Source organism: Adelges cooleyi, unplaced genomic scaffold, assembly GCF_023614345.1.
Source record: "Adelges cooleyi isolate 19-005CV unplaced genomic scaffold, UGA_ACOO_1.1 ACOO_flye_CR_arks_rails_tigmint_CR_PRNA_23, whole genome shotgun sequence".
Taxonomy (NCBI): domain Eukaryota; kingdom Metazoa; phylum Arthropoda; class Insecta; order Hemiptera; family Adelgidae; genus Adelges; species Adelges cooleyi.
Genome location: NW_026095893.1, coordinates 14,870,696 through 14,889,006, shown reverse-complemented (window position 1 = coordinate 14,889,006; position 18,311 = coordinate 14,870,696). Strand labels below are relative to the sequence as shown.

Here is an 18,311-nt window from a genome sequence, read left to right as displayed (position 1 = left end):
AAATGGGCCTTTAGTTATACATCTAATAATTTGTATTTACTCAATTGTAATATATTTAACCAGGGATTAATTTACAGTATTTGTTATAAATACAACAAATGTTTATTACAATTAGTAATAGTATATTTCAATAGCTTAACCGAGTTTAAACTTGACTGGCCAACCCTCATAACGTGTATACATATATATATATATATATATATATATATATATATATATATAATTACTAATATGGAAAATATGTTATTTCATCTAAAAGTGCTTATTAAAAAATAACGTGAAACAACTTAAAATACTATTTTGTCAAAAATTGTCTTTATCGAGCCCCTTAATAAATATAACATCCTCTTAACCTTTGGTAACGTGCGCGGGGTACAAATTCACCCTAGTCACATAATATAGTTGTGTGACTAACGTGAAAAGTTTACCTGAGTCACACTTTATTGAAGTGGGACTTCTAACCAAAATGGCATTTATGTCCATGGATATTTGTTGAGGTTTTGTCATAGCACCTTCAATATATCAATGGTTAAGCCTACACATACTATAAGTACAATTTAAAAAATCTATTCCATGTTTAGCAAAAAGCCACTATATGACTATGTGTTTTGAACCTGCAAAATCAATAAACAATAAAATACAAATTCGATAAAAATTGTTTTATTTTTAACCTGTTTTATAATAATTTTATAGAAAAAAGCTATAAATTTGACCAACATGTATTTAAAAAACCCGGTCGCGGCCTTATTTTCGGCTTAAAAACACGACCAACGAGGAAAAAAATGATGGCATTGAGAACTGGATATTGATTTTTTTTTCTAGAAGAGATCCTCTAATTTACATTGATTTTTGATTTTTTTATTCAAAATTTAATTTTCTAACAAATTAACATCTCATATTTTGTAAGTATTTAAGGACCAATGCACAAAAACAAGATGCAAAGTTAAGTAACACAAATAACTTAATTTTCCACACCAACTATCAATGATGAAGTAATAATCTCAATTTGTTCACTTAATTAGTATATTACTTCTTAAATATTACATATTATTATAGTTTACAAACTTATATATTATCGAGCTATTGTTGCTTCTTTACGAGCAGCGTCTTGCAATAACTGTGTGTCAACTTCATCAGCAGGCAATTGTACATATCGAACCACTGACCCACGTATAAAACAATTTCTCACAGATGCCTGAAAAAACCATTGCTAAGAACTTTAACATTTCTTATGGCAACAAATTACTATGACTTATAATATGTTTTATGTACTTTCCATTTTTCTTTTAACCCTTAACATTAAATACTATTTTTTTTCTTCAATAATTACACGTGCAGTGGTATACTACACAGTTAGTTTTATTTATTAACTATTCACTTAAAAAAAACTTGATTTTTGTTTTTATAATTAATTATAACAATTTGGTTAATGAACTAACCAAATGAATTAAAATAGGGTAAATAAAAGTTTAGTGGATAAAATACACCAGCGCGTGTGGTTAAGGGTTAATTGTTTTAAATGTTTAATATTTACCATATGTGGGTATTTCTCAGGATCGGTGACGCTGATATCAACTAATTTAATATTCAAATACTGATCTACTGAGTGTAATGTTCCGCAAATACTGGAAAAATACACATAATACATATTTAATAAGAAAGAAAAAAAACAGATATTTGCAGTTACATACCTCAGATCATTTTTCAATTCAACTACAACATCCTTTCCAACAAGCGACTTGAAAAACGAATAAAACAACTAGAAAAACAGAGCACAATGAATATTATTGAATAACATTTTTGAAGATTGAAGACTATTTTTAAATACTTAATAAGAAGAGGATGTACATATGTATTTTTACAGTATAAAAACATGAGTTGGCTTCCTTGATACAGCTTTTCCAAAAATTGTCTTGCAGGACAGATACTTGTATTGATCTTAAACTTACAAAATTTATCTGTGTCACCTCGACGAGTCTTTTTTAATAACGCGATTAGTTTTTGATTTACATAAAGGTAAAAATGGTTTTTAAAAAAATGTTTTAATTTTCTCATTTTCGATTTAATAATTAAGTTATTATAAAAATCTGGTTGAGGCGATACAGATAAAGTTTTTATCTTTCAATCTTTCAAATTTATAAGTAACTCCCCGTCTGACAACTTTTAAAAGAGCTGTATTAAAAGCCAAGACAGTATTTTCTAAAAAAATTGAATATTTTTCATCGTCTGGATTGCTGTGATAGTCCGATATATATATTTTAAAAAAAGAGTCCTAATTAGGTACTGAACTAATTATACATAACAGATTACCTTTAAATAAAGAGTTTGCAAAAAGTTGCCTATACCTAACTCCTTAATAAATAGGGTATGCAACGTTTTCAAAATTTTAAATGATGTATGAACAGTGTTGCAACGTCATAGGAGACATTGATGGATTTTAAAATTCAGTAGAAATTAACAATCTACTAAGCTATAAAAGTACCTACTCATAAAAGACTTTATTATTTATTTATTTATAAGTTGACACTATAAAGTGCAAAGAGTACAGGTAGTGTTAGTTATACAAATAGAGAATTAATGATTTTTAAATACATTCGAAATAATACAAAAACAATTAAAAAGAAATATATGTAAATATAAATGCTTTAATTTTTTAAAAGGTAGCTTTCTATGGTGGCTAATGAATCAAAATAAAATTGATTTAATTATTAATTTATTCATGTATCCAGCAGACGTGAAAAATTTGGCGGCACTGGGCCAAACTAGTAGTTCTAAATCAAAAGCAACTACAGTCATAAGACCATTTATGACATAAGGTGATCTAAAAACATTTTGAGATATTTAAACATAAATCATTTACAACACACCAGTTGTAAAATCTGTTCAAATCGTCCTATAGATTGTGACTATCAACAACTGAATCAACACTTAAATATTTTAATATCATCAGCAAAAAGCAAAGAGCTAGAATGATGGAAACATCAGCAAGATCATTCATAAATATTAAGAATAGCAATGGAGATAGGTGCCCCTAGGGGTACTACAGGGGTCACATGAAAACCGGAAGAAATAACATTATTTATCCTAAATTGCTGCCACATACCTGAATGGTACGATGCAAACCATTTAAGTAATAGGTTCTATACTCCAATATTTTTTAATTTATCTATTTGAACAGCATGATTTACTGAATAGAACGCTTTTTTTCATTGTATCTACATGCACTCCAGTCGCAACAGTAGAAACAATATCTGAATACAAGTAGATTGATAATAGTTAATTTAGACCCAGAAAACAAGGTTGGCAGTTATTTAAGACATTTTTAAATGTCGATGATAATTTGGGTTTTAGAAGCTTCTCAAATAAGTGCACAATTTAGATATAGGCCGATAATTACAGATGTCAGCTTTGGCACTAGACTTAATAATATTATTATATTACCATTTTTGTATGTACGTATGTAAACTGATTCGTTCTTCTGGTTCAATTATTTTATTGAGATTAATTAGTTGGTAAACATAAAACTTGTATACAATAATAAAAATAAAATTACAATTTCAAGATATAAACCGACAAACGTATGTTAAGTGTAAACGATAAGTTAAATATTAATAATAAATAATAACTATTAACTATTGTAATTCAAAATTCGTAGGCATCATAAAATGAGATAAATCTAAGTTTAAGAGATTAACAACAGACAAACATTGAACTGCTATCACAGGAAAACCCGGCGCAATATTTAATACATGGGTTGTTTTTATGGTCCATATGGTGACACTGTCTTTTTATCATGGTTGGACTAAAAACTAAAAAAAAATACAAAAATATTTTTTAATTTTATGTACTCTACTATGGGTTGGACCTTAATGCTATGTTATAGTAGTATATTATAGTGGTATAATATAATGTGTTATCAATTTACAACAAAAATATTTATAAAGTACATACATTTTTAGTTTGGAATTTCGACGACTTGGTTTCAATTTTTTACTCCCTTTTTCTCGTCATCTATTTTTTTCCATTTTACTTTGTTACTGTAGTATATAATTGTATATAAATCTCGTACGCTATGGCTGCCGAATAGGTAAAATTATAAAGTGATTAGTTTTCTACTTGTAAATTATTCTAATCACCACAACCTGCAACGTTCCAATCGAGTACGAACCGAATAAATACCTAGTGGACGTCAATCAGAAACTTTTCAAATATGGATTCCAATAACAAAAGATCAATTGAAAATGATGAATATGATGAAAACGATTCGAAAAAATTTAAAGTTACGCATGAGCCCTTCGTGTCATGTGTGGAATATCCGACTGCCGTAAACCTAACAAGTCTTTGTGACGACGTGATCATGCATATATTCAAGTTCCTGACACATGACAATCTTGCCAATATGTCATTGTAAGAATACTTAAAATTTCATTACACCTGGATCATACTTTTTTTAATTGATTCGTTCATTGTTCTAGAGTATGTCGTTCATTATCACGAATCAGTAAAGACTGGACTCTTTGGAAAAATGTGTGCTTTGCTAAATATGAAAAATCTATGGAGAATGTATATATGAACTATTTAAAAGCATGCACTACCAATTTGGTTATAAGAGGTATGGATATTCCAAACTATGATGCTTCAGTTTCAGACAAGTTCATATCACATCTAGAACTCAGATGCCCCGAGTTGGTCAGTTTGAATTTACACAAACAAAAAATTGACAACAACGAGGTAATCATAGCAAAATTGATTGTAGAGAAGCTCTAGATGTTTCATTTATTGTACACTAAATAATTATATTAGAAAAAAAACTGTTTACAGATAAATATTAAATACTTTCATAGAGGTCTCAAAATATTAAAAATTAAACATACGACAGTAGAAAACATTCCAGAGAGTACATCATTCTTAAATGGTTTAAATAATTCTTGTCCAAATTTAGAAGTAAGTAAAAGTGAAATAAAGTCTCCATTATATGTTTCAAAAAAACTAATATAAATTGCCAATAACAGTAATCATTTGTTACAATCGTACAATTTACTTTTTTATAATAATTGTTTATTATGTTTTAATTGTAATAAATAAACTTTAAATACTTAAAAATGTATTTAAATAGCAATTTTGTTAAAAAGAATTATTGAAATGAACATATTAGCATATTAACATATAATCATTATTGAATGCATGGGAAAAAAATCATTTTCATTTTGTTCTTTTGTATTACTTTTTTCACATTAAATATAGCATAGGCCATTTTCATACACTCCAATTTTATGACATTGAAAGAGTAAAGAAAAATAATTATAAATTGTAGTTGGATTAATATTTTAATTGTAAATTATTTTTTTTATTATTATTGTAGATAGTCAAAATGCAATACAACGATTGGTTTATGCCACCATGCCTATATGCATTAGCTAAATTAGAAAAACTGAAGTACTTGAGTCTTAAAGGATGTAAACATTTTAAAGATTGTATTCCTTATGCTAGCGTTACTACTATTACAGGCTTTAAATTTTTGGAAGTAAGTTATGATGTAATCTTATAAATAAATTAACAAAGCTATTATATTTGAACGTTAATTTATAAATCTTTTTTTTCTGACCACTAAGCTTTATACAGCCCTCCTAATCTGTTATATGTTTGTATTTATGTGAATACCTTATGTTTTTCAGACATTAGATCTCCGTTTTACTCCGATTAGTGATCATGAATTGGTTTGCTTTCAAAGGTTAAAAGAACTAAAAAATGTTTATTTGGAAAGCCCACCTGACACTGATCATAATAGTGATGTGACAATTAGTGATTTAGGTTTATCCAGATTTTGCAATGATTTATTTAGTTTTCATAACCGATATATTAGAATATTAATTGGAGGAGGAGAAGTTAACGTACATCGTGTTCACGACAGGTAGGTAAACCAATTTGCTACTATTTTGTTATAAGTAAAAATTCATCAACACAATTTTATGATATTTTTAATAATATTTCTTTATTGTTATTTGTAATTAATTGATGGAAACAATCGATTTTTCAGAATCGATCAAATTGACAAAAGCAAACTGAAGAAACTAATTGTACGTAATTATCCAAAAGTAACAGATGCATTTTTGATATCTGCTGCAAAATCATGTCCATACATAGAAGCTTTAGACATTACTGGTACATCTTGTTCACTTGAAGAAATTGAAAGATATAAAGCTCAAAGACCTAAGGTCGATATAGTGTATTAAATATTCAGAAAAGACTGAGAACTATATTTTGTAGTTGAAATATAGTAAATATATTACTGTTTACACTAAAAATTGGTGAAACTAAAGCATTTAGTCTAAAGGATAAGGTATGTGAAAGAATTGGACATAAATTAACTCCAATGATGAGCTAGTTTACCTTCCGGTATATTATTTTAGATGCACGTTTCATTACAAATGTTAACCAATTTGAATTTTTTATGACCAGTGTTTTAAAGAGTTGGTTCCTAATTTCAATGTCTGTATTTGTTCCTTCTTGATTTACTTTCTGCATAATCAACTAAATATATTTAAAACAAATTTTAATCCTTATTGATATGATTGTTATTTTGACGTGTATTACCTTTTATTTTTTATTAATATTTAATTTTATTATTTGTTCAGAGTATATTATTAGTGCTTTTGTATTTAACTATTTTGTTAATAGAAAAATAGTATTTAGGTAACATTTTTTTAATGAGAGCAAATTTTATTTGTAAAGTATCTACTACTACTACTACTTTTGAGCGTTACAAGCCATAGTGGAAGCCCTTGGCTTCCAAAATAATTCTTCTCCACTCATCCCATTCTTTAGCAGCGTTTCTCCAGTTATTTATACCCATCTGTTGTATTTGTGTAGTATCAAAATAGCATTAAACAACTATTTTCCCAATTGCTAATAAAAACTGCGTAGTAAAATAATTTATTTGTTAAAACAATTAAACCGTTTGATATAAATTATCAAAACTAAATCATTGTGTCAAACTAGTCAATAAAGCCATATACTGTTGAATTTTTGTTTAAAAATCCCATTTTTACTACCAATACCAGTAATACATATAATAATGACCTTACTTTTTTTTTTCTTTTAAGATATTTATTTTGTTCGATTCAATACATTTAGAGCACTGGTTTTTCTGTATTATATTAATTTAATATAATTCATTAGGAAATTTGATTAAGATGTGATTAGTGTTAGCTAACCAGTTAAAAGATAACTATTGTTAAATATAAGACGTATGTAAATTATTTAAACAAATTGTAATATTTATTAATTGAAACACTTGTCAGTTTGTAATTTTATACTCACTTAAGTGAAACTGGTTATAATTTATTTACATTCTATTGCATTCTTTTGAAAGGGGGAAAGTAGAAAAAGAAGTTCCAAGTTGTTTTTGACTTGGTTTGTACATATACAAAATAAATGCATTATAATATGATAAGAAAAGTGACATGATAATATTTTTTCCTATCTAAATTGTATACTGTAGATAATAATTGTCTTTTTAAACGTATATCTGCCTAAATAAATAAGTTTTAATTAATGTAACTATCACATTATAATTTGATCTATATATTATTGTCACAAAAATTTAAGTACCATTTTATTGAATTAATATATATATATAAATTAACAAGTTGTTATACATTTCATATTTTACAAAATTAAAGTTTAATTTTTCATTAAAAAGTACTAATTTATATATCTTTTATATCCTTATTACTAAGAAGTACACATTCATCTTCTCCTTCGCCTTATCCCAACAATTTGAGGTCGGCCACCCTTGTCCTAAACCTCCACTCGACAAGATCTTCATCATTTTCGCATACACCAGCAGTACTTGTATCATATTCAATCTTATCTAACGACCTTTTTTCAGTCTTCTTTTTCTCCCCACTATGTGAATTTTGTCCGCTACTAAAGCCATGCCAATGCTACATCTTACGTATTTGTTCCTCATCCAAATTCACTCACCAACTTGAACATTCTAATTTCCGCCAAACTCATTCTCTGTTGTCTACCGCCCAACACTCTGAAATATACAACACGTCTCACCAGTCACCACACTCTTGTTCAACTTACCTTTAAGTCTCGTTGGAAATCTCTTGTCACATAAAACATTTGACGCATCTCCTCACTTGATCCAAGTTTCACATCCTCATCAAAGCCACTGTTCTTTTGTACTCTCAACCTCACCGCTTATTGTCATTACACACCTTGGCACATCAACCTTTATTATTCTTCCTCCAAACTCATAGTCTATGTATTATGTTTTATTTCTCCACTCCTCAAGCCTATTATTGACTTTTTCAAATTTTCTCATACCAATCCCTGTACTACCTTCATAACTTTATCTATTACATTTATCTTTTGTCATTCCTTATTATATTCATTGTTTTTTTACTCACTATAAAGAAATACACATTATTAATTAAAATGTATCTATTAAATCTATCTGACTACTGTATGAGTACAAGGTAAAAAAGAAATAATAAACACATTTGTGATTTTTCACAAAGAAAAATAAATATAATTAAAATTATATACTTCAAATGTTATTTGTTAAACCAAAATACAAATAGTGATTTACTCATAGACCTCCATAACATCATCTTCATAAATATATAAGTCTTCCATCATTTCTTCTAAATTTATTTTAGGCGTTTCTGGGTCATCTTGTACAGGCAATGTACCCGCATCAACATTTTTGTAAATGTTAACATTCTGTCGTAGATCTTTGTCTTCTTCTAAATCATCCATGAATTCATCCATATCACTACAAAAATAAATCATTATAAATTGAAAATAAATATTATTTACTAATAATTTATAAAACTTAAAATGTAAATAAATATAGTCACTTACTTATCATCACTTTCCAAGTTCATTTCTGTATCCGTTGTCATCCGTTTCAGTTTCCAATTACGTTTACGATGTCTAGGACGATCAGGATAGTGTTTTTTAATAAGAATGACATCTACCAGAGACGCTTTGGACAATTTATCAAAATTAGAATCATTAACATTACTATCAGCAATTGCATATCCTAATACAGAGTCCATTGGTTTTAGAATGTGTCCCAAATGTGAACGACAATGTATTGTATTTTCTGTCAGACCAAGATCAGAAGCTTTGATTACCCAAACATCAGCCAAAGTATGCTATACATAAACACAAAGAGTACCTATTACTATTGTAATATTTTTATGTTAAATAACTTAACTCAATTATTATTTCTTATTTCTGTGGGGACTATTAATTGATACATTATAACTTTGTGAAATAAACTAACTTTGTAAGAAATTTGGCCTTGTCCAGGGAATAATATTCTATCCTTGTCCATGATAGGCTCAATATCCATCACTATGTACTCCGTCAATTGTTTGCTGTTAAATATACTTTGAAAACTATCACGCCAATACATAGCACTACTAACATCTGCCACTGAAATTAGATTACAAGCGATTTAATGTTAAGTTCTTTTACAATATATAATGTCGTCTTACATTGACCAGTAGAAGGATCAATTAGTTTAATTGAGTTAGTAACTCTATAAACAATACTCAATGGACTAATACCACCTAATTGTTGGCTCATTTTCTTAGACAAGCAAACAACACTATCTTTCATAATTGGCACAATTTCAACGCTAAAAAGACAACAAAAGTAATTGCATATTTTATCAAAACATTTTACTAAGAACTTATACTTAGAAATGTTCATTTAAGTCAATATTTACCTATAAGTAAACTTGTAATTATAAACATTACTGTGAATGTCATGTGATAGCAATTTTTTAGAATGCTGATGACGACATGGCAACACAGCCGACATAAAATCAACAAGTTTACGCGCTTGAGATTCTGTCGAGTAAAAGAAATCCAAACCACCTAGAAACATAATAAAAAATATAAGCACAAATGTTATTGTTTCATTTCGTTTATGTCAAATTTATTTGTGTATTACAATTGAGTATAAATATTATAGATAGCCCACAGAGACAAATTTCAGTTCTGGATGTCGACACGGGACAGACACTAGTAGTAAAGAAACTGAAATTTGTCACGGTGGGCCATCTATAATATTTAATATAGCCCATAGAGACAAATTGCAGCTTCTTTACTACTAGCACCTGTCCCGTGTTGACATCCAGAATTGAAATTTGTCTCCGTGGGCTATCTATAATGTTTATAATCAATTGTATTACTACAACTAGAGATCCTTAAGAATAAATACATTTCATTTTATTAAAATATAATAAACTAAATTTAAATAAAATTAGAAAAATTCAGTGTGTTTTATTTTAATGCTATTGGGTACTGGCCAATTTTTCCGTCAAAAACTACCCAATAAATTTCAATTGGTCTGATCATTGTATTGAAGCGATAAGACTTCTGAAAACAGATTGGAATTCGACATGAAGTCTACCTGAGATCGGTTAGAATATTTTTTTCAATTTTGAATTTTAACTATTTTTTAATTTGGAATTTTATATAATGTTCAAACGTGTTTCATACATAGTAGGAATAAGATATCAAAAAAGTACTCCGACCGATCTCAAGAAGACTTCATGAAAAATTCAAATCAGTTAACATAATAATATTGTTAAAGATTATAAAGATATGCCTTACTTGGCTCCGGTTTTATAGATAGAGTATTTTGATGAGCCTTGTGTTTTAACATCAACTGTTCTAAATAATAAAATGTTTTCTTATTATCTGCTTTCTGTCTAACTTGAACCTAATATCAACATTAATGCTATTAAACATTTTCACTTATGATTTGACAAGTTAAACTATTTACCAAAGCACGCCAATAGTCTTGTGCTTCTGATCGATGACAATCATCACACATCTGATTGGCAACGGTAAACTCAACGACAAAGACTTGCTGTAATGTCATGCCACTTATAACTTCACCATGAACAGTAAGTTTAACCTTAATACGTTTAGAATGAGGTTCAGTCCAAATAAATCCAGCATCAACCAGTTTTACTTTGTTCAATGACTTTAGTTTACGAAGGCACAATCCTAAAAGTTCTTTAGATTCCAATGAACACGATATCCATTCAAATGGAGGTTGCAAATAACGTTCACAATTACGGCAAAACATCAGTGTCCCTTGTTTGGGTATATCTTGAGTGATGTCAACATGAGTACGCAGACACGACACACACATGTTAGCCGGATTTGGCTCCATGGCCACTCCACACTGACAACATAGTCTAAAAAATAATTAATGCTAGCTGTATCAAGATTAAAACAAATACTAAATACAGGTGAACACTTACATTTTGGCCACGGTCGCTGACACTGTGGTCGGAGTATAATCCATTATGGTGGCGTTCGATCAACTTTCTCATACAGCTAATCACTATATCAAACAAAATAATATTACAACAAAAGTCATCTAAATGCTGAAGCACATTTTTCTGTAACCACACCTGATCAGGATGTTGAACTTAGGACTTGACTAATGACTACTTACCAGTCCGGTATTCGGTATCACTAATCTAAGACCTATAAAAGAAAAAATAAGTATAATATACATTGACAGACACAAATGCAATTCACGTGCCACACTTTATCATAATTCAAAAAGGGAACACAATTGTAATAATTATCTTAGATCGTACATAAAGATGAGATGGGGCAGATACTGATAGTAGCACACAGGGTAACCAACAGACAATAGTTTGCCTGCACTGCTTTCTAATAGCGTGTTGTTTATGTTGCTACTCTAAACATGGTTTACGGTATGTTTGGACTCCCGGCAGAAGTTAATACTTAATAGTCGTTGGTTAATGATTAATGAATTTTATACAGTATACAGAGTTGTCGAATTTTCCGATTACAATTTACAGTTTACATTTTATACCAATTGGCCGCTTTTTCACTGTCGAGTGCTGTTTATTTATGAACGGTTATCTAATATTTAAGTGAAGTTTACTTTGTTTACTACTATTAATACCATTGACGATCGCTAAGCATTGTATTGCGTTGCATTTGACCATTTACTGACAATTCTACTTTTGTTTACAAACAATACGGTGAGTTAATCATATATACCGCCATTAACTATTTAAGTAATAAACTGTAATAATAATTAATTTTGATCTGTAAAGAAAGGGCATAGATTTCGATATCCTAACATAATGCCTAGCATTATAAAATAATAAGCAATTATAATTACAGTTTATTCCACCTATAACTTTCCCACAATTTTTTTTAACTAGGTAGGTCCTAACGTAATGCTAAGTATTATAAAATAATAAGCAATTATAATTACAGTTTATTCCAACAATTTGTTTTTAACTAGGTAGGTACTAAGATAAGGTTATTGGTTTTTCATAAAAACATCTGCAACTTGAACATTATGAAAATAAGATCCATTAATAATACATGTTTTTTATACTAAACTATACTTTTTTTATTACATTTTTAACCCGTTTATTGAAGAACACGATTGCTAAACTGAGCGCTCACGTTACTTTTTCCATTATTATTAATTACTCTATAAACTCAGAACATTGAATCTTACAAAGAAATATGTATCTTTTTACTCACTATCAATTGGTAATATATTTTTTGTAATAACTATCATTATAAAATAAATAAAAATAAAAAACTGCATTTTTTTTTTTTTAATTGTACAGTATAAAATAAGGTATAAGTGTTCTTTACCGGGCACCCTTTTTTTTTCGATTTTTTTTTTTTTAATCGATATTACGTTTAATGCTGATGAAATTTTGCTAATGAATTTTTTGCCGTACGAACTTAGTTTCGGAGTTACATACGTTTTAAGTTTGCGATTACGGCCGGGCGCGCACTATACAATAACACGGTTACAGCGTGGTGGACTACCTGCTCTCGCCCGTCGTGGTCTTTTTTTTTTTTTGCTGAATACCTTGTAGATATTAATATCATACTATATTTTACTTAAATTTAAAACTGTGACCTCCTCCTAGACTGTAGCCTGCAAACCTAGGATATTTTTGGTTTAGCGGAGCGAAGCGACGGCGCCAAGCGAGTGCCAAAATACTCGGTAACCTGCCATCCTTATTCACGACTTTAAGTTAAATCAAGTAGAATATTAATATTTATACTATATTTCTGATCGCGTCGCCTTGCATTACAGTTAATAAACTGTGAGCGCAGCGCTCATTTTATAGGTACAGTCAACTTTGTTCACTAATAACTCCCGAGGAAATTTAGTTTGCGGCTTCTTTTTTTTTTTGTAATTATTTGTAAACTTATTGTTTGAAGGTAATAATAGAATCAAGCTAATTAACAAACATTTATGCGACTGGCGTTCAAAACTCTATCTGTGTGAGCGCCACGCTCACATGTTTACTAACGACGTGTTAATAATACGTATTAATTACGTTTTTACAATATCAGTATCTAATGGGTTTTGAAAATAAAGCTCTTTAAAAAAATATTGTCTTATAAAATCAATTTTATTATAGTTTATAAGCATTAATTAGAGACTATCGTACTGAGAGCAAAAATTATATTCCAGGAACTTATCTATAAGCAATATTTAATGTTTTAGAAGTTCTTTTTATAACTAACTATTTAAACTATTTACAAATTTTGCGGTTACTTTCACTTGAAAAGATTGACTAGTCGGCCAACGGTTGGGTCAGTCTATAGACAAACATGATATGAGCAACATCCAAACCACAGCCCTGAAGATTGAATGTGCAGCTGGCAAACCAGTCAATCTATTCAAGTGGGAGTAACTGCAAAATACTCAAGTTTCAATATTTTTTTTAACAAATGTTTTTTTTAACTTTTGTACAACATACTTAAAGTTTATATTAGGTCTGATACCTATATAGCTATATCATGGTTAACATGTAATACGGAACGTTCATCTTAAAATTTGAATGAAATTTGTTACTTTCTTAGTAAATTAACTTGATACAAAATATTATACCAATTAATGTGTTTAAGCTTTAACACATAAATTGTATTTGTTTTATAAGCAATTTTTTTTATTTAAAAGATTAATTTTTGTTTTTAGACGTAATGGGTATTTGTTTTCTGTGCGATTCTAAACTATATGGGGAAAGAACACGCGTGTGTTCAAGCATTACTCCTCATAGTAATGTGCCATATCCTGAAAAAATAGCCGAACTTATGGGTGAAGAGTTTGTGGTTATTGTAACTCCTGCTGATCATATGTGCAAAAGATGTACATCACTTTTGACACACATGGATAAACTTGAAAACGACTTGAAATTGGTAAAAAATGCTATGTTATCATACATACAAAAGAAGTATGGAGTATTGCCGCCTGATCAACCAGTTAAAGCCCTTGATGTATGTAACAGTTTGCAAACAATATAAATACATTTGTATTATTTTTTTTACATTATCTGTCATTTAGATTGTTAACGGTCATTTGAAGACGGATGAATTAGAAGTAGGTCAGAGGAAAGTACCAAGTGGTTTAACTATCAGAGATAACTCTGTTAGCACTCCTTTAAAAATGCTGAAAACACAACAACAAGATAGTGCATCTAAAATGAAAATATATAAATGTGGCTTTTGTTCATTCCAGTCTAAAGAACTTGGACACGTTCGGTTAGTACTTAAACATTACTTTTATCAACACTCCATGCATTAGCTAGTATTTTCTTTTTAATATTAATGTTATTTAAGATTCCATATGCGTACTCACATGAATAAGAAAGGAGATGGTGAAAAAGTTAACCAGACAGTTGCCAAGACATTAACACCTGTTAGTAACAAAAATTTGAATTATTTGTTCCATTAGCTGTGTAAATTTTAATATTAACGTTTTATTTCTTTTCAGGCTACACAACAGAAGAAAAGATTATATAGATGCCAGGTATGTTCAACATCATTTGATAGCAGAGTGAGTTGTCTTGAACATATTCAAAAAGATCATAATCAACAAGCAGCGCAACCAGCTAATGAGGTATATTTACAGCTACAATAAATAAACTTATTTATTTATCCGTTTTGGGTTGCTTTGACCAGGAAAAAGAAGCTGAGGAAAAACAAGCAGAGGCTGAAGGTAAAGATGCTGAATCTGAAAATCATGCTACTGATCAACAATCTGAAACTCCTTTAGATGTTCCAGAAGAACAAGAAAAAGGAGCAGTTGATACGGACATGTTATTAAACGAAAATGTCCCAGCCGATGAGCCTGCTACTTCTGAACAGCATGAGCAAACACACGAAACTGGAGGAGCTCAGGAGCAAGAAGAAAGTATGCAAGTTGATCAAGAGCATACAGCAGAAAATTCTGAACAGAAAGGAGTGGAAGAAGAAATGGCTGCAATCAGCGAGGAGAACAAAACTGGTGATATAGATATAGAGTCCATGTTAGCTGCTATACACAATGATGCTCCAGCTCAACCCACGGTCGATTCAGATACTCAAAATATAGTCTAAAATCATTTTACCTTTTTGGTTTTAATATTATTTAAATTTTTTTCAAATTGAAATAATTTTATTTTAAGGAAACAACACACAGTTACAATTCTTCAATTTAAATGCATATAATTTTCAATATTTTTCTTACAATTACTATAATGCCTGTTCATTATGAAAATTAAACTTAAAATAATATACGTGTTACATAGTAATTAAAGCATTTAAAATTTTGCACATGGGAATAATAAATAACTAATATGAATATATAACTTGATTGACTTTTAATGTTTCTACTTGATCATCTCTACTAATTTTCCTGATGTATTCAACTTCTTTATATCAGATCCTCCGCCAATGAATTTACCACTAATAAACACTCTAGGCACCTAATTAATTTTAAAAATAAAATATATAAATATTTATGAATTATAACGCAAAAACAATAAGACACTAAGAACTTACTGAACGGGCGCCAGTAATTTCTTCCAAAGCGTTTTGTATGTCATCCATATCATCTCTATTATTCAGCTCTATTGCTGTATAATTAGCTTTGAGTTTATCAAAAATCTAATTAACAATTATAAATATATACATCAATAATACTTTTTAAATCAATAATTAAAGAAAAAATTATTTTTACTTCTTTTGTCATTTTACAGTAACCACAGTCAGTCTTGGAAAATACAACAATGTGATTGTGAGCAATTGCATCATTAACAAATTCTTTTGCCGCCATTGTAACTGGAATCAGTCTTTTGCTAGAAATTGAACCCATTAATTTTTATTAGTAACGATAGCAAATACTAAATGGTTCTATTAATATAGTTGTATAATCCACAATGATCTTAATCAGCCAGTCTGTTAAAACAAAAACTATTATAACCCATAAATTGTCAACTACTATCCGTCACTAAAATAAGATATGGAACTTATATTATTAATAATAATAATAATTATTAAATAAATTATTCTTTCAAGCACAACATTGCATCTCCCCAATGAATATAATAGATAGTGCATATAATATTATAAATAGTTTTAAAAATGTTCAGTTTAAATAAAAATAACTATTATAAAACAAAATTTATTTTAAAGTGTGTACGATTTGAATACAATAACACCTAAATGTCAAATAAATAAATATTTAAATAAACTCTTAATCCCAAAATTAATTCTCTATAGCGTATACGTATTTCAGCAGCAATGTTACCATCATCAGCATTTTATAATACACAACCACAAGAGTTGTACCAAGTTTGCCACCTTTTTTTTGCACAATTTTTATTTATATACTGCAACAGATAACTGCTACATTATTTAATATGTTTGCATTAGTAAAGAGTCAATAACAAACTTCAAAAAGCAACTAGATTCTACCCTTAGTATTCCAGACAACCACTTTTTTATATATAAAATGTAAGTTAGTTTTGGCTCAATACATTGAATGTAAATAGATTCAATATTCAAGAGCCATTCTTTAAAATGTATAGAAAAAATGCCTGTATATTTAAAATATATTCTAATTATAACCTAACCTAACCCAAGAGCAAAAAAAAATGTTTTTATAAACAGCTTATTGTCAATGACTTTTCCAAGATTTTTTACCCTTATCAAAAAACACATACTTAATAAATGATAATCAATAAATTAGTTAAAACCCTAAACATCCTACCCTACTACTAATAATAAACAGACTATCAACAATTCCAATATAAATAGATTATTAACAATAATAATTTTAAAAAAAACCCAACATCCTACATTTATATAAATATGTTTAAGCTAAAAGACTTAAATACTTATGAGAATACAAAAAAAATATTTTAAAAAATATATTGAAAATAGAATAGCAATAAAATTTAATTAAAAAGGATATTAAACATGCTTATTGAACTAAGTTATCCTATCAATAGTTGTAAAGATAATAAGTACAATAACATGGCCATTCAGTAAAAACTCTTTTAACATAATATTTTACTCTTTTAAAATATGTTATATTTTGTTGAACACCCTATACTATAATTTTTTTTTATATACAAATGCTTAATTATTTGTCTTGCTCAGTTGTCAAATGGGCGGTTCAATATCCATCTATTACCTACAATAATTTGAAAGTTTAAGGATCTAAAATGTAGACAAATAATGTCGTTAAAGTAGTATAGTGTACCAAGGAATACTATAAGGGTATGCTGCTTAGTGAAATTTCTGAAATATTGGATAGTGCATCCCTATAGATTTTGTCTTTTGGTAATGCACTAACAACTGTTTATATTTTAGTTAAAAATTAACTAAAAAGCGTTTTATTTATTTATTTTTTATTATTTGTAGGGTATATAAACCATTTTTATGGCCAAAGTTTAAACAGCTATAACTTTTGATCTAATGGAAACACTGAAGTGCTGAACATTTCCGATATCAAAATTCAAAATTTGCTGGACAATTTTTATTATTAAAAAAATGGATGTCCGGCAAAGTAAATTTGTTCCATACCTACTTTAATTTTAATAATAACTTACTTTAAAATTGAAAACAATTATACTTTGTTAGTGCACTCAACAACTTTAATACCGCACGACATACAAAACTACGCCAAAGATGGTTGCAAAATTAATTTCTAATCCTAAATTTCAGATTTCACGTATCATATCTATAGGCAAAATCACGATGTAGAGAACATTGATGACGCCACTCAACTTCTTATCAGTAGAAATCTAGAACACGATGCCTACTAAGCTGTCATGTGTCCCACCGTGGGACCTATACAACATTTTGAATGAATTATAAAACGATAGTTTATATTACCTATAATTTATTATAACATTATATTATGTTTAACTACATTTTGTATAAAGAATTTAAAAAAAATTAGCTTTGGCCCAAGTTCCAAAG

The 18,311-nt window shown here is 28.8% G+C and overlaps 5 protein-coding genes across 7 annotated transcripts; 2 read left to right on the top strand and 3 right to left on the bottom strand.

Annotated features, from left to right (window-relative positions):
* Nucleotides 1–644: 644 nt before the first annotated feature.
* LOC126835984 (U6 snRNA-associated Sm-like protein LSm2) lies at nt 645–3,671 on the bottom strand. Its single transcript, XM_050568903.1, has 4 exons — nt 3,442–3,671; nt 1,692–1,759; nt 1,535–1,625; nt 645–1,195 (listed from the first exon to the last, which is right to left on the bottom strand). The coding sequence occupies exons 1-4, from the start codon at nt 3,442–3,444 to the stop codon at nt 1,073–1,075; spliced, it is 285 nt and encodes a 94-aa protein (XP_050424860.1). The 5' UTR covers nt 3,445–3,671; the 3' UTR covers nt 645–1,072.
* Nucleotides 3,672–3,908: 237 nt separating this feature from the next.
* On the top strand, nt 3,909–7,625 carry LOC126835980 (uncharacterized). The gene is made up of 6 exons (XM_050568895.1): nt 3,909–4,407; nt 4,476–4,731; nt 4,822–4,944; nt 5,363–5,524; nt 5,676–5,911; nt 6,038–7,625. The coding sequence occupies exons 1-6, from the start codon at nt 4,211–4,213 to the stop codon at nt 6,231–6,233; spliced, it is 1,170 nt and encodes a 389-aa protein (XP_050424852.1). The 5' UTR covers nt 3,909–4,210; the 3' UTR covers nt 6,234–7,625.
* Nucleotides 7,626–8,536: 911 nt separating this feature from the next.
* Nucleotides 8,537–11,637, bottom strand: LOC126835979 (60S ribosomal export protein NMD3). Of its 2 annotated transcripts, none has more exons than XM_050568894.1 (9): nt 11,500–11,637; nt 11,303–11,385; nt 10,816–11,236; nt 10,644–10,752; nt 9,752–9,902; nt 9,519–9,661; nt 9,305–9,456; nt 8,878–9,173; nt 8,537–8,788 (listed from the first exon to the last, which is right to left on the bottom strand). In XM_050568894.1, exons 2-9 carry the CDS (start codon nt 11,344–11,346, stop codon nt 8,599–8,601), a joined length of 1,506 nt encoding a protein of 501 aa, XP_050424851.1. In that variant the 5' UTR covers nt 11,347–11,385; nt 11,500–11,637; the 3' UTR covers nt 8,537–8,598. The 2 variants fall into 2 exon arrangements, with proteins under 2 accessions (XP_050424851.1, XP_050424850.1); XM_050568893.1 differs by having other exon boundaries at nt 11,456–11,621.
* A 173-nt stretch (nt 11,638–11,810) lies between these two features.
* LOC126835981 (uncharacterized) lies at nt 11,811–15,689 on the top strand. Its single transcript, XM_050568898.1, has 6 exons — nt 11,811–12,061; nt 14,041–14,339; nt 14,407–14,603; nt 14,682–14,760; nt 14,836–14,961; nt 15,024–15,689. The coding sequence occupies exons 2-6, from the start codon at nt 14,046–14,048 to the stop codon at nt 15,438–15,440; spliced, it is 1,113 nt and encodes a 370-aa protein (XP_050424855.1). The 5' UTR covers nt 11,811–12,061; nt 14,041–14,045; the 3' UTR covers nt 15,441–15,689.
* On the bottom strand, nt 15,523–18,222 carry LOC126835983 (glutaredoxin-2, mitochondrial-like). Of its 2 annotated transcripts, none has more exons than XM_050568901.1 (4): nt 17,939–18,222; nt 16,063–16,280; nt 15,885–15,989; nt 15,523–15,808 (listed from the first exon to the last, which is right to left on the bottom strand). In XM_050568901.1, exons 2-4 carry the CDS (start codon nt 16,195–16,197, stop codon nt 15,713–15,715), a joined length of 336 nt encoding a protein of 111 aa, XP_050424858.1. In that variant the 5' UTR covers nt 16,198–16,280; nt 17,939–18,222; the 3' UTR covers nt 15,523–15,712. The 2 variants fall into 2 exon arrangements, with proteins under 2 accessions (XP_050424858.1, XP_050424859.1); XM_050568902.1 differs by having other exon boundaries at nt 16,063–16,180; nt 17,939–18,201.
* Between the last annotated feature and the right edge of the window lie 89 nt (nt 18,223–18,311).

Coding starts and splice junctions, on each gene's coding strand:
- LOC126835984 (XM_050568903.1), bottom strand. Junction 1,626..1,691: donor GAATTGAAAAATGATCTGAG/GTATGTAACTGC, acceptor GTATTTTTCCAG/TATTTGCGGAACATTACACT. Junction 1,196..1,534: donor CTGAGAAATACCCACATATG/GTAAATATTAAA, acceptor TGGTTTTTTCAG/GCATCTGTGAGAAATTGTTT.
- LOC126835980 (XM_050568895.1), top strand. CDS start 4,211: ATGGATTCCAATAACAAAAGATCAATTGAAAATGATGAATATGATGAA. Junction 4,732..4,821: donor AAAAAATTGACAACAACGAG/GTAATCATAGCA, acceptor AACTGTTTACAG/ATAAATATTAAATACTTTCA. Junction 4,945..5,362: donor ATTCTTGTCCAAATTTAGAA/GTAAGTAAAAGT, acceptor TTATTATTGTAG/ATAGTCAAAATGCAATACAA.
- LOC126835979 (XM_050568894.1), bottom strand. CDS start 11,346: ATGGATTATACTCCGACCACAGTGTCAGCGACCGTGGCCAAAAT. Junction 11,237..11,302: donor TCAGCGACCGTGGCCAAAAT/GTAAGTGTTCAC, acceptor ATTATTTTTTAG/ACTATGTTGTCAGTGTGGAG. Junction 10,753..10,815: donor AAGACTATTGGCGTGCTTTG/GTAAATAGTTTA, acceptor TGTTGATATTAG/GTTCAAGTTAGACAGAAAGC.
- LOC126835981 (XM_050568898.1), top strand. CDS start 14,046: ATGGGTATTTGTTTTCTGTGCGATTCTAAACTATATGGGGAAAGAACA. Junction 14,340..14,406: donor AACCAGTTAAAGCCCTTGAT/GTATGTAACAGT, acceptor TCTGTCATTTAG/ATTGTTAACGGTCATTTGAA. Junction 14,761..14,835: donor TTGCCAAGACATTAACACCT/GTTAGTAACAAA, acceptor ATTTCTTTTCAG/GCTACACAACAGAAGAAAAG.
- LOC126835983 (XM_050568901.1), bottom strand. CDS start 16,197: ATGGGTTCAATTTCTAGCAAAAGACTGATTCCAGTTACAATGGCGGCA. Junction 15,990..16,062: donor ACTGTAAAATGACAAAAGAA/GTAAAAATAATT, acceptor ATTGTTAATTAG/ATTTTTGATAAACTCAAAGC. Junction 15,809..15,884: donor AAATTACTGGCGCCCGTTCA/GTAAGTTCTTAG, acceptor AAAATTAATTAG/GTGCCTAGAGTGTTTATTAG.